Source organism: Eleutherodactylus coqui, chromosome 11 (assembly GCF_035609145.1).
Source record: "Eleutherodactylus coqui strain aEleCoq1 chromosome 11, aEleCoq1.hap1, whole genome shotgun sequence".
NCBI classification, from domain to species: domain Eukaryota; kingdom Metazoa; phylum Chordata; class Amphibia; order Anura; family Eleutherodactylidae; genus Eleutherodactylus; species Eleutherodactylus coqui.
In genome coordinates, this window is record NC_089847.1 from 7418270 (window position 1) to 7434066 (window position 15797).

Consider the following 15797-nt stretch of genomic DNA (forward strand, 5'->3'; position numbering starts at 1 on the left):
CTTTTATATGGATTGTGCATGATTAACGACTGTAAACTCCCCCTTCCCCAAAACAATGGCAGAATTGATGTCTTTTTTCTCCCTTCCCTTTAAAAATACATTATTCTTAGCCCAAAATGCCCCTAATAAAAACTACAGTTCACTCCGCAGACCACAAGCCCTCATCGTTCGGCCGCGTTGATACAAAGACAAAAAAGTTATGGCTTATGAAAGGAAAGGATGAAAAAACAAACGAAAGAAGAACCGATGCGTCTCTAAGCCCCCGCAGCTTCCACTACAGCCCCCATGTATTGCAGTGCTAACAGCGGGCACCTGATCAGCTGATTGGTGGGGGTCCTGAGCTGCAGACCCCGGCCGATCAACTACTGACGACCAATCCTTAGTATACGTCATTAATATGATTTCCTCAGAACCCCCCTTTAGTATCAGGGACTGACCTTGGAGTCGGTTCTGTGGGGGAGATGGCTCGGTGCATAGTCATGGGTCGGGTGAAGTAGACCAGGTAACCTGGAGAGACAGAGGTATAATGTGGAAGAATTCCTACAACCAGCTGTTATACTGTAGGGTTATGTTCGCATGTAGCGAGAAATCCACACTAAAACCGCGTCAAAAACAGCTTTACGTGGATCCTCAGCAGACTTCGTCTCCTCAACTGGAAGGGTGAAATCTGCTGTGGATCCACATTAAAATCCACACGGCGAGCGCGATATCGGGGTGCGATTCACGGCCTAATATCACGCTCGCCATCATGTGAATTCCCTGTAAATGATATTTTCTCGCCCGCGTGAAGGCGGCCTGATAGCGCGTTTCTTACATAGTGATCGAGCGGATTTTCTGATGTGGTGTTTGAACGCACCCTTGTTACATAACGATCCTGCAGCTACACAACCCCTGCATTACCTGCTCCACAGAAGCGAGCCCCAGAGGTACGGGGAAATGGGATGTTGGCATCTTGGTATGACCCGTAGGCATTGGTTACCCGGGCGAACGTTGGCAGCGGTGGAGTGACTGGGCTCTGCAGGGTGTAGGGATCACTTGACGGGCTGGATTCCTGGTTCTACAAGACAAGGCGACATGTGAGGTGTATATACTAAATACGTAAAGAGTGCCTAGACTGCTCTGCAGCATTAGTGCTTCCATATCTAGGTTTATACATAAACGCTGCATTAACCCCTTCCCACCCCATTACATACATGTACACCATGGCAGGGAAGGGGCTTCTGCATAATGTCGTGCATTTACAGCATGTATATGGCGCAGACTCAGGGGCTGGGCCCGCACCAACCGCAGAGGGAGCGGACTATAACTGATCGCCAGGGTGTCACTGCAACGGCGGAGATCAGAGACAACTCTGATCCTCATCATTAATCAAGATTTATCGTAGCATGTATGATGTTAACAGAGGAAGAGAGCTCCCACGGGGGCGTTATTGGCCCTCTGTTATGCAATTGCACACCGCGATTACATCATGGGCGTAAGGGGGGGGGGGACCATTCGGGACCCCGAACAATAATCAGGGTGTTTTGTGGGTTAACAGCCACGATCAGTGTGAGCGCTGATCACGGCTGTTGCAAGCGAGTGCCTGCTATCACAGACAGCTGCACAAGTCTAATGTGGGGGGTGGGGGGCGATCATATAAGTCCCACGCACCCAGGAAGTAAATGTACGCCCTGTGGTATCGCTAAACAGCTTCATCCATGGAAAAAAAAAAATCTGTTTGCCAATTTAGTAATGCAAAAAACAAAATTAATTTCTAAAAAGGGGGGGTTTATTGTGTAAAATTCAACCCCACAGCTGGTGTAAGTTATATGTCCTGTATATAGTTATATACCATCATGGTCCACATCACTTCATATGGATGTATAACTTATACCAGCTGTACATGTATAATTATATACAGGAGATACCCAGGTTATACCAGCATGCTCCATACCACTATATACAGGATGCATAACTTATACCAGCTGTACATATATAATTATATACAGGAGATACCCAGGTTATACCAGCATGGTCAACATCACTATATACAGGAGATGTATAACTTATACCAGCTGTACATATATAATTATATACAGGGGATACCCAGGTTATACCAGCATGCTCCATACCACTATATACAGGATGCATAACTTATACCAGCTGTACATATATAATTATATACAGGAGATACCCAGGTTATACCAGCATGGTCAACATCACTTCATATGGATGTATAACTTATACCAGCTGTACATATATAATTATATATAGTGGGCCCTAGGTTATACCAGCATGCTCCCATGTTACTATATACAGTAGATGTACATCCCCGTGTATATAGTGATATGGAGCATGCTGGTATAACCTGGGTACCTCCTGTATATAATTGTATATGTACAGCTGGTATAAGTTATACATCTCCTGTATATAGCGATATGGAGCATGCTGGTATAATCTGGGTATCTCCTGTATATAGTTATATATGTACAGCTGGTATAAGTTATATATCTCCTGTATATAGTGATATGGAGCATGCTGGTATAACCTGGGTGTCTCCTGTATATAATTATATATGTATACCTGGTATAAGTTATACATCCCCGTGTATATAGTGATATGGAGCATGCTGGTGTAACCTGGGTATATCCTGTATATAATTATATATGTACAGCTGGTATAAGTTATACCTCTCCTGTATATAGTGATATGGAGCATGCTGGTATAACCTGGGTATCTCCTGTATATAATTATATATGTACAGCTGGTATAAGTTATACATCCTGTATATAGTGATATGGAGCATGCTGGTATAACCTGGGTATCCCCTGTATATAATTATATATGCACAGCTGGTATAAGTTATATATCTCCCTGTTTATAGTGATATGGAGCGTGCTGGTATAACCTGGGTGTCTCCTGTATATAATAATATATGTACAGCTGATATAAGTTATACATCTCCTGTATATAGTGATATGGAGCATGCTGGTATAACCTGGGTATCTCCTGTATATAATTATATATGTACAGCTGGTATAAGTTATACATCTCCTGTATACAGTGATATGGAGCATGCTGCTATAACCTGGGGATCTCCTGTATATAATTATATATGTACAGCTGGTATAAGTTATACATCTCCTGTATATAGTGATATGGAGCGTGCTGGTATAACCTGGGTATCTCCTGTATATAGTTATATATGTACAGCTGGTATAAGTTATACATCTCCTGTATATAGTGATATGGAGCATGCTGGTATAACCTGGGTATCTCCTGTATATAGTTATATATGTACAGCTGGTATAAGTTATATATCTCCTGTATATAGTGATATGGAGCATGCTGGTATAACCTGGGTATCCTGTATATAATTATATATGTATAGCTGGTATTAGTTATACATCTCCTGTATATAGTGATGTGGACCATTCTGGTATAACCTGGGGATCTCCTGTATATAATTATATATGTACAGCTGGTATAACCTGGGTATCTCATGTATATGATTATATATGTACAGCTGGTATAAGTTCTACATCTCCTGTATATAGTGATATGGAGCATGCTGGTATAACCTGGGTATCTCCTGTATATAGTTATATATGTACAGCTGGTATAAGTTATATATCTCCTGTATATAGTGATATGGAGCATGCTGGTATAACCTGGGTATCCTGTATATAATTATATATGTATAGCTGGTATAAGTTATACATCTCCTGTATATAGTGATGTGGACCATTCTGGTATAACCTGGGGATCTCCTGTATATAATTATATATGTACAACTGGTATAAGTTATACATCTCCTGTATATAGTGATATGGAGCATGCTGGTATAACCTGGGTATCCCCTGTATCTAATTATATATGTACAGTTGGTATAAGTTATACATCTCCTGTATATAGTGATATGGAGCATGCTGGTATAACCTGGGTATCTCCTGTATATAGTAATATGGAGCATGCTGGTATAACCTGGGTATCCCCTGTATCTAATTATATATGTACAGTTGGTAAAAGTTATACATCTCCCTGTATATACTGATATGGAGCATGCTGGTATAACCTGGGTATCTCCTGTATATAGTTATATATGTACAGCTGGTATAAGTTATACATCTCCTGTATATAGTGATATGGAGCATGCTGGTATAACCTGGGTATCTCCTGCATAGTTATATGTACAGCTGGTATAATTTATCCCAGTTACACGTACAAAATTTCACACATACCTCGTTCCATCGCATCCCGCAGCCGGCAGTGCACTGTGACCAATCACAATTGCAGTCATTCAGTGGAAGGTGCGCCTGAGGAGTCTGCAGCCTGTAATTGGCTGCCCCGGGTAACGGCCCTCCCCTCTCCGAGGACCACGCACAGCTGGCCCGCAGGTCGCAGCATTTGGTTGGCATATAGTGGGGCACCACGGGTCCCCGTTTGCCAAGGGGCCGGGTCGCCCCCGGCAACCCTTAGTGGTGTGCCGGTGCCCCTGTGTATTTGCAGCGCTGACACCGATCAGCTGATCAGCCGGGGTCCCAAGCAGTGGGCCCTAGCCGATCAACTATTGGTGACTGATCCTGAAGATACATCATCTATAGTATTCTGCTTGGAAACCCCCTCGGAAGGCGTCTCACAAGGAACCCTCCTGCATTAGGGCACTCAGGACCCCCATCTGAGTCACATGGAGTGCACTGAAGCATTACAGTCAGTCATTAGAATGGCCACCATGTAGTAAAGTTACAATAACTGGCCAGAAGAGTCACGACAGTAAGAGCCGACTGCGGCCTCCGTTCACTGTCAGCAAGCACCACTCCTGACAACGGTGAGGAACAGAAGCACAAAGGATATCCCAAACACTCACGACAAAGCTCTCCAAGCAGGAGACCAGTTGGCGCAGGCACGGCTCCAGGCAGCTCTGATTGCGCTTCACTTTCTGCAGAGAGGTGTCCCTCAAGGTCTGGAAGGTAACAAGATCAACCAATTATTAACCAAAAATTATTTTGTCACCCCCAATAAATAACCAAGGCAATGAAGACCCCCCCCCCCCCCCCTCTCACCAAAATAAGATAAGCGAACAAGCGGCATCCATGCATACATTATAGAGGATGCCATCATGTCCTTCACTAAATTTAGGTCTTCTGTGGCAGAGACAGTCGCCCCCACCGCCGGCAGCTGGAAGACCTAAATTTAGTGAGGGACATGATGACATCCGCTCTAATGTATGCATCCAAATGTACAAAACCTCAAGTACCATATTGCTAATTAATGCCGCTGCGGCCCGTCACTCACTGACGAGCGGGGATATTTATACATCATTGCATTGTGGAGAGAATTTACCCAGTACATTAATCCAACCTGCAGGCCCTTAACCCCTTAGGGATGTGGCCCCAGCGGAAGTAGTTACACCCCACAGCGGCCCCCAGAGCGGCTATGGTGGGTATAGTGACCCCGCACAGCAGCCCCAGCAAAAATAGTGGCACCGCACCGTTGCCCCAGTAGTAATAATGACACCCCACAGCGGCCCCCAGTAGTAATAGTGACACCCCACAGCGGCCCCCAGTAGTAATAGTGACACCCCACAGCGGCCCCCAGTAGTAATAGTGACACCCCACAGCGGCCCCCAGTAGTAATAGTGACACCCCACAGCGGCCCCCAGTAGTAATAGTGACACCCCACAGCGGCCCCCAGTAGTAATAGTGACACCCCACAGCGGCCCCCAGTAGTAATAGTGACACCCCACAGCGGCCCCCAGTAGTAATAGTGACACCCCACAGCGGCCCCCAGTAGTAATAGTGACACCCCACAGCGGCCCCCAGTAGTAATAGTGACACCCCACAGCGGCCCCCAGTAGTAATAGTGACACCCCACAGCGGCCCCCAGTAGTAATAGTGACACCCCACAGCGGCCCCCAGTAGTAATAGTGACATCCCACAGCGGCCCCCAGTAGTAATAGTGACATCCAACAGCGGCCCCTAGTAGTAATAGTGACACCCCTCAGCGGCCCCCAGTAGTAATGCTATTACTACTGGGGCCGATATAGGGGGACACTATTACTAATAGTATTCCCTATATCAGTCCCAGTAGTAATAGAGCTCCCCCGAGACCCATACACTTATCCCCTCCTCCTTGTGGAAGCGCCACTGCTCCTCTGCCCGGCACGCCACTAGTAGTGCTGATCTCGCTGCACACTGACGCCTCCTTCCCCTGCTCTTACGGAACCAAGTAGTAGGAGAAAAGAGGGGAGGGGGGAGGAGGATCCCAGCTGCACATTGACGTCACAGCGTGGCCAGGATCAGCGCAGCTAGTAGGGCTGCCTAGTGAGTATTGTAAGGAGCCGCTGCCCCTTTCATTATTCACTGCAAACGTGGTGAGCGGCCGACAGCGGCGCCACGGACGGACAAAAAAAAAAAACCCAATGGTGCGGACCGGTGGTTGGGGGACCCCTGATGTAAGGTACTGAAAAACTTAAGTGTCTAAAAGTGAAATGGGAAAAAAAAGCAAAATTATGTCATTGGGGTTGGGGGGGGGGGGGGGGGTCTTGTTTTCACATCGTACACATTGCAGCAACAATGCCATAATTTTATTCTATGGCTCAGTGCGATTATGGAGAGGCCACATTTATATATTTTTTTGCTGTACCACTTCTAAAAAATAAAAACATCTTTGGAAAAAAATTTACATTATCGTCTGCCGCCATCTTTAGACAGCCATAGCTTGTTTACATGGTTCTGTGAGGGCTCATTTCTTTGCGGAACGTCCTGCAGCTTCTATTGGTGCCGTTTTGGGGTACACAGGACTTCTTGATTGCCTTTTATTACATGTTTTCTGGGAGACAAGGTGACCAAAATGGTGCAAATCTGGCGGTGTGCTTGCTTTTTGTGATGACGGTCACCGTGCGTGACAAATAATGTGTTGCTGTGCTAGATCGGACTTTTACGGAGGCGGCGATACCAAATATGCTTTTGTTGTATTTAGATTTTTTTTAAAATAAATATAGAAAAATATATTTTTGGTTTTTTTTTACTTTTATTAACTTTCATTTTCTCTAATCTTATTTATAAAACGCAAAATCTGTTTGTTTGTGTCACAAATCCACAACGCCAATTTGAGTGAATTAAACCTGAGCGTATTTCAGCACCGGGCGACGAATACTGGTGTAATTAAAAGTCGAAAACACACCGACTTCCCCTGTAATTCTTGTTGCCAATAGTAGCCAATCACAGCCCAGCTTTCATTTCTTATACTGCCGAGGTAAAATGAAAGCTGCGCTGTGATTGGTTGCCAGGGGAGACGCAGATTTTCTTCTGGACGACTTCCATAACCGTGCGGGGCTCAACTTGTGGCCCACTTTGTATATTCCACAACTGCCATTCAGAAAATCTTTTTGAAAGCCCAATCTTCAATAACAAATCCCGGCGCTTATATCACTGTGCGACGCCTATATAGGTACGTCACCTAGTAATTAATAAAACATTTTTCACTTAATTCCACATTCTTTTTTTTAGTCCCCATAAGGGACTTGATCTTGCGAACATTTGCTCCCTCATATAGTATAATGTAATACCGCAGTGGTACATTATACCGCATTTTGACAAGCAGTCTGTCAAGGCATGCCGCAGGGCCGTCTTGATAAGCATTCATTCATGGCAGCCCAAAGGGGGCCTTCAGAAGGCTCCAGACTGCCATGGCAAACAAACAGCACCCAGTGAGCTCACTGCAGGGGGACCGTTTGGGACCCCCGAATATCGATTGCAGCATTTAAATGCTGCTGTCAGAATTTACAACCAAATCAAAATGGTCAACAGCCACGATCAGCGTGAGCGATGACAAGACAGCCAGCACCCACCTTGTATGGAGTAAGGGGTTAACGTCAAAAACTTTTTATGGAGTCCGCACACAACTCTGAGGAAAGCCAGAAACAGACGAATGAACGCAGCACTCAGATGCCCATTCAGCTTGGCGATCGTAGGGTCCGGGTGCCGAGAACCCCTCCAATCCTTAAAACGAGCAGACAGAAGTGCTCACCTGAGCGATGTGCCTGTTCAGCTGTCGTCAGCGGGCGGTGTGCGGACTGCATACACTTTCTATGAAGTCTGTGCAATGCTCCAAGGAAAGCAGGAAACAGCCAAACAAGTACAGCCCTCAGATAAGAGCTTCTGCCCATTTGTTTTAGAGATCAGCGGGGGCCTCAGCACCCAGACCCCACCAATCAAAACCTCTGATGTGTCATCATGACATGGATAGGCCGTTAGTCCCTAGGGGTTGTCCCGCGCCGAAACGGGTTTTTTTTTTTTCAACCCCCCCCCCCCCCCCCCGTTCAGCGCGAGACAACCCCGATGCAGGGACGTAAAAAAACAAAACCGCTCAGCGCTTACCTTAATCCCCGCGCTCCGGTGACTTCTATACTTACCGGCTGAAGATGGCCGCCGGGATCCTCTTCCTCCGTGGACCGCAGCTCTTCTGTGCGGTCCATTGCCGATTCCAGCCTCCTGATCGGCTGGAATCGGCACGTGACGGGGCGGAGCTACACGGAGCCCCATTGAAGAAAGCAGAAGACCCGGACTGCGCAAGCGCGTCTAATTTGGCCATTCGACCATTTTAGACGGCGAAAATTAGGCGGGCTCCATGGAGACGAGGACGCAATAGAGCCTGGATAAGCATTCGCTTTAACAAACATTGAGAGACAGAACAATCTCCATTTGGGTGCTGCATTAATCCATACTGGTCATAAGAATCTACAGACCAATGCAATCACCCCAATGGATATTGTAGGAATTCTTTAGGAGGGCACCACCTGGCCTTGCCGTAGTAACCGGTGACTAAGCCTGATTTAAGGGCGCCATCTGCTACGCGGAAGTGCTACCTGAGGCATTCGAATACTGGCACATACCATCTTATATGCCAGACCGAATGAATGACCCTCTCTCTCTCTAAATATTCAAAGAGAGAGCCCGATAGCGGTACCAACACAGATACCGCACAGGAAGTGGCAAGGAAGAAGAGGTAACCGTAATTATACGGGGAATATCAAACAGGTGGCATCACCTTAGCAGTACCAAACTGCAGCAGGACTATGTCCTGATGCACTAATCCTGTTGCTCTATTGTCTTAAACGTACTTCTCGGGCAATAATTACCCGCGCTCCTGAGGAACTGCCCCCTACACGGGTAGAGAAACGCGTCGAGCAGGTTTTCCGAAACGTCCTGGTCAGCATCACTGACACAAAAGGAGCCCATGTGTTTAGCACCCGTACATACGGTAACTGTGCTACGAATGGGAATTTATCAAAAAGTGTTCTAGCAACAAGAATACACATAAGAATTTTGTGCCCTAGTACAGGTATCAATTCCTGGACCACACCAACATCCAAGTACAAACAATCTTTAGACGTGGATATCACTCTTTCACCATCTGGAATTCTATCCTCTCTCACTTGTATGAGTGGTAGCTATCTCTAAATATTTATCTGAGAGATACGCTGTCTTACACATATCACCAAGGGCCTATTCTTTATTTATATGTTACCTGTCCTTTTTACGTATTGTTTATAAGTGTTATATGTGAGCCCACATTTTAGAATTTTTCAATAAAAGTCATTATATTTTAATCTATATCTGTGAAGGGGACACCTTCTCCCCTGTCCGCTGATGATCACGCCTGGCCTGCTGCACTGGACAGCAGGTTGGACGATCAGCAGATGAATGGGGGTCCCAAGTGGGAAACAGATGATAGGTCATTAGTTGAAAAGAGCCTGGAAGACCCCTTTAGGGCTCATCCAGGAAATCTTCCAACCAACACAGGCGATCATCATGGACTGCCATCATATTAGAGCGCTGACTGCCCATCTCAACACATTTCCTTACCTTCAGCAGCTTCATTTTCATGGCAGAGGTGATTGTGGTCGGAGTGACAAACTGGAAGGACGGAGCTGCGTTATTGGGGTACTGGACAGGGAACATGACCAGCATCCGCACTCGGTGGTTCCCACAATGGACAGACACTGTGCAGCTCCGGTTCATAGCGTCCATCTGTAAGGACAGAAGGGAATAGAAGAACACGATGAGCAAAAGGTCTAGTCCGGATGCAAAAATGTAAGAACATAAGGGAAAACCGATATCACTGGAGCTTCCCACTGTGAATAAAAGGGGTCTTCCAGGGAGAATACTATTGATGAACTATCCTCAGGATAAGTCATCGATAGTTGATCAGCTGGGGTCCGCCGCTCGGGACCCGACAGATCAGCTGATTGTGCGCCTGCTGACAGTGCTGCAAATACACTAGGATCGGAGGGGAAGTTTTTGCTCTGACCTCTGTGAAGCGGCCGGCGCTTGTAACGGCGAGTGTAGTCCTCATTGAAATCAACGTGAGCCGTGCCTGCAGTTACAAGCACTGGCCACTACACAGAGGTCGGAGCCGAGACTTCCACTGTGTTATTGTGGTGCTGTCAGCGAGTGCACAATCAACTGATGGTTCCAAACAACTGTACTGCGCATGTCCGACGGTGAGCCGTGAGGACCATGTGCAGTACAGCAAAGCCAGTAGTGGAGGGATCCGCACGGACGCCGCTGTCGGGGAAAGTGCAGGTACGCATGGGTCACTAGCCGCGGCCAGTGCTGGATTCCCTGCACAGAATCCGCGTGTGCCGTGGACATGAGGCCTTACTGTGCATTCAGATAAATGAGAACAAACATTTAAAGGGGGTTGTCTAAGGTTAGAAAAACATGGCTGCTTTCTTCGAAACACAGCGCCAACCTTGACTGTGGGATGTCTCTGGTATTGCAGCTCATTCCCCATTCACTGCAACGCAGCTGAGCAGCAATACCACACACAACCCTATGGACAAGGGGGGGGCGCTGTGTTTGGAAGTAAACAGCCATGCTTTACTAACCCTGAACAACCCCTTTAATTGGTTGCTGAAAGATTCAGCGTGTTTTGGACTTACCTCGATGTTCACGTTGCGGATATGCACATTTATCAAGGAGAACTCCTGCTGCAGCGTCTGAGGGAGCCCGGGCTGCTCCGAATTTCCAATCACTATCGGAGTCGAGGGAGATTCATCATCAAACGCCACTGGATACAATGAAAAACCCAAAGATCTGAGCACAAGGGGTCACTTTCACATTATGTCTCGTTAGGGTCGATTTACAGGAACGGTTTCCTACTGCAGTTCTTAGAATATGCTGTGGATTCACCGCAGTTATCAACATCAAAGCAAAAGTTCTGACAAATATTCAATCAATGTTTTTCCGCAACTTCCTAAAGTGCTTTGTGTTTCAGTTGCCTTCTATGTTCAAAATCTCTGCATTCTGTCAGTGAATGGGCTGATTATTGTTTAGGGGTGAAACGCTAGCGGCTGCTGGTTGATGGGGCCTCAAATCCCCTCTGCCACACAAGAAGCCACCCGTGTTCTAAGTGGTAGATGAGGGGCTGAAAGCTTTTGCGCTGGGGCGCAGGAACTTCAAGTTATTGCTCGGTTCTTGAAATTCCTGGGCTGAGAGCGTCTAAGGGCGCATTTCCGTGCATGTAGAAAAAAAATAAAAAATAAAGATATCAAAATGCCGTAAATTCACATAAAAACTGCAGGTTTGCAAGTACAGTATCAGTCTTGAGTTTCTCAGACCAATATCGCACTCACCCATAAAAATGCACCCCCTAAGGGTCACGTCCAAGTGATGCAGGTGCAGGGCAGGGTACCGAGTATCTGAGATCTGCACCTGCGTGACTGGGACATGATCAAGGTTTAGGACAGCTTCGACCTTCATCCCAGAACCCTGTTGTACAAGGCTTGGACTCTGCGCTGCAGCAATCACATGCATCTGGAACCCCATCAACCCATGTCGCCTGTTGCCACACGATCTTACTAGCATCATCAGCAGGATCATATGGCCATTGGCTGCCCACAGGAAGGGGGTGGAGGGTGTCAAACACATACGGTTACTGCCGCGTGAAAACCAATCCTTACCATTCCTCGCAGAGATGTAAGACCATGGTAATGGTAAGCGAGGCCTGTATCATCACTCACCTTCATCTTCCGAGGGAACAGAGATCTGCTCTTGGGGTTGCAGGGATTTTTCTTGCTCAGGCATCAAGGATCCGTCAATCAGTTCATCGACCGGCTCCATAATGTCATTTGCGCACAGCTGGATGCGAGCACAGGAATCAATGTTATGGAACCCCCAATTACAGGTTTTTAAATACATCCCTATACTGGAGCCATCTATGATACATACGGTATTATATACACATAACACAATGGATATTACCAGCAATCACGTACAGATTTAAAGTGGAACTTCACTTTCTAATAACCTTTGACACCTCAGAGACATGCCAAAAGTTTTGATCACCACGGCTCCAGCCGAGACCCTCACTGCTCGCTAGAATGGGACAGCTGATGCTCGTCCGAGCGGTATCATTTCTCGCTAGCTGTAGATGGATCCACAGACTTTCTATTGAGCCCGTCTTCAACAAGCGAGCAGTGACAGCGCTCAGATGAGCATTGGCTGGTCCATTCTAGCGAGCAGTGAGGGTCTCGGCTGGAGCCGTGGTGATCAAAACTTTCAGCATGTCTCTTTGAAGTGTCAAAGGTTTTTAGAAAGTGCCGTTACACTTTAAATCTGTACGTGGGTGCTGGTAATATCCATTGTGTATATAATACTGTATGTATCATAGCTAGGACCCCATTCCTTCCCCAGGACATAAACGTACGCCCGACTGGGTAGCAGTTTCCACAAATGGACATACATTTACGTCCCAGGAATGCAGCGGGAAAAAAAAAAGTGTCAAGATGTTATTAGACTTCTTAAAAGGAAATGAAAAAAAAAAAAGTGATCAAAAAGCCATATACAGCCCAAAACGGTACCAATACAAGTACGGCTCGTTATGTCATTTATGCTGCACGATTAGCGATGTAGAAAAATTAATTAAAAGAACAACAGCCGAATCGAAGTGTTTTTTCTCCCTCCAATACATTACATGTCCCCAAAGTACGGTACCAATAAAAACTGCAGCTCGCTACGCAAAAACAACAACAAGCCTTCAACAGAAAAATATAAAGGTTGTGGCTGCGGAAAAATGGAGACGAAAATCCCCCTAAAATTGTTCCGTTTAAACCGGGTCGCATCACTAAGGGGTTAAACGGAAGCTCAGCAGGCAGCACTGATGTCCCATTGCGCAGTCTTGGAGCGTTATCATCTTACCCTCTGGAGCTGAACGTCCACCCTCCACATCCGCAGCGTCTGGTCCCGGGACCAAGTCACCAACTGGTGGTCTTTAAGCCCTAAGAATGTGAAAGTGTTCACAAATCAAAGCAGATCACTAATAATGGCAAGAAGAACACACCCATACTACAGAGAAGGGTTGCTGTCCGCCTCTACACGACTACGTGTCCATGTGGGTGGGGGGGGGAGGGGTTCTCGTATAGCGGTGTGCAAAGTACGGAGGATTGATGTGATCAAGGAAAAACATCCAGCGAAAGGGGATCCTGCGGACGGAAACAACTCATCACTAAAAGGGGTCCGAGGAGGATGTCAGGAATCGTTCTGACTAACAGGCGCTGCACAAATCGGCAGCAACCAAAACCAATGCGGAAGCTCCAACTAATGTGTCTAAATTCAGTGTAAGCAGCATGAATCGCTGACCCCTTCCTGTCGGCTGGTCAGAACATGTCAGCACCTCCATCTAATCTGCAGCAACTACAAGAAGCTTCCTGTCCGCGCGGGCCGATATTCCTGCAGGACGATTTCATCACCTGGAAGAATCTACACTACGATGAATTGCTGCGGTGCTGAAGACCAATAATGTTCCCATGTGCGACTATAGTTGGGGGTCTCTAATCCAATTCAGTGTTACACGATGCGGACCCCGTCTTACTAAGTAGCCGATTACCATGTTTTATTTTGCTACGGTTGGAGAAGTTACAACTTACCACCAATATATAGTCCTACATCACTGAGGGGGACTGACCTTCCTTCTGCTTCCTCCACTGGAACTCGAGCACCACGTCGTCGTGTCCCACAAAGATGTGCACCGGGGAATGGAGGTCGTAGACGTTCCAGAGCAGCAGGCTGTTCTCCCGGCGCAGCTGGGGCACCATGACTGTGACCAGGCCGTTACTGAAAGGCTGCAATGGAAGAAGGAATGAACAGATGGCGGAACGGCTGCCTGTCAGCTGCCCACACATATACTGCCGGGTGCTGTCATCCATCACAGGCTCAGATCTGGGAACTGCAGAACGCTTATAGATCAAGCATGATATGGGAACCCGGCGGAGAAGGATCCGGGATACACTGCGGGAGAAGAGATACAGTAACCCCTTAATAACCCCTCCAATAAGGATGTTACTCTGTGATCCCCTGAATGAGCCCAGCGATGCTTTCATTGGATGCACTCGGTCCTACAGAGTGAAAGTGTCCCTGTGGCTCCACAAACTGGAGGGGGGCCCGATCTGCTAAACCCCTCACTATTACTACAATGTCCTCATTGGGCACCTTGCAAGGAGCAGTCTGAGCCTCCTGCCTCGGCAGCCTACAAGGATGTATGGTGAAGACTGATGTCCCCACTTTGTATCATAATGGCTCGTAGAAACGCTCACCGTGTACCGCGCTTTCCATACAGGCACTTGGCACGCCAAGACACTGAGGCACTTCCGGGGCTGCCGCGAATCCCAGAACTGAAAGACAAAAGAACAGGATGCTCAGACGGTCCGGAGACCAACAATCTTACTGCTTGGGGGACGCTCACACATTGCGGAAATGCTGCGGATCTACAACATATCCGCCTCCGAAGCCACGTCAGAATCGGCACTATCAATGCAATTCAGCTGCGGATCAACAACGGATTTCAGCCCGTACATAACGGCGCTCCTCTCACCTCCGAATACGGAGCGCTCACTGCCAGTACCAAGAGCGCAGCGCACACGGTCATCCAGCAATCGCTACTGAGCGCTGCCGTTGGTCAGGTGATACGGAAATAGGCTGCCTGTCACTAAGGGAAAGATGGCGGGTGACAGCGAGCGCTCCGTATTCGGAGGCGAGAGGAGCGCCGTTATGTGAAATCGGTTGTGGATCCGCAGCTGAATCAGAGTCAAAATTTGCATCAATGGTGCAGATTCTTACGCGGAGTTGGATGCGGATATTGCAGAGGAACATCTGCAGCATTTCCACGACGTGTGAACGTACCCCAAAGAGGTTGTTCAGTTGTAAACTATTGTTGGCCTATCCGTAATATAGAAGATCAATACCAGACCAGCAGGTTCCACCACTCAGAACCTTCACGGATGGGCTGTTCACTGAACAGTCGTGCACGGAGCAGATTGCTATAGGTAGTAGACAGCTACGCTCCTGCTGCAGTGGCCAGGCTTGGTATTACAAGCAAAGCTCCCATTGAAGTGAATGGCCTGCAATACCAAGTCTGACCACTGCAGAGGAACTGGGAGCTGTCTACTTCCTGCACACATTAGCTTAGTGCATAAGTGTAAATAGTTAATCAGTGGGGATCCCTTGCCGATCTACTATTGATGGGCTATCCCAAGAATGGACCATCAATAACTGGACAGCCCTTTAACATTAATAGATTGCACAGCAATGACGACAATCAATGAGATCAGTGCTCGTCTCTCTGGCCTTTACATGGGTCGATTCAGACTCTATAGGGGACGAATGATGATTCATGCCTCATGCACTGACATTGCAGTTTTTCAGGATATCCCTTATTCATACGGGGAGGTTTGCTGCTGAGAACGGTGGATTCTTCTTACTGCACAAGAGATGCCGTCACCAGGCGATCGAGCGAGCGAGGCCGTCACCAGGCGA

The 15797-nt window shown here is 47.2% G+C and overlaps 1 protein-coding gene across 2 annotated transcripts in view; it reads right to left on the reverse strand.

The window, feature by feature from the left end:
* The window catches only part of WDR59 (WD repeat domain 59), a 56542-nt gene that overhangs the window by 28334 nt on the left and 12411 nt on the right, over window positions 1–15797 (reverse strand). For both annotated transcript variants that reach the window (XM_066584199.1, XM_066584198.1), the window contains exons 9-17: window positions 14579–14656; window positions 13951–14107; window positions 13185–13264; window positions 12008–12125; window positions 10928–11055; window positions 9849–10013; window positions 4847–4942; window positions 901–1057; window positions 438–507 (exon numbers count right to left, since the gene is read on the reverse strand). In XM_066584199.1, the coding sequence (XP_066440296.1) occupies window positions 438–507; window positions 901–1057; window positions 4847–4942; window positions 9849–10013; window positions 10928–11055; window positions 12008–12125; window positions 13185–13264; window positions 13951–14107; window positions 14579–14656 (1049 nt within the window). The remainder of the gene's footprint in view (window positions 1–437; window positions 508–900; window positions 1058–4846; window positions 4943–9848; window positions 10014–10927; window positions 11056–12007; window positions 12126–13184; window positions 13265–13950; window positions 14108–14578; window positions 14657–15797) is intronic.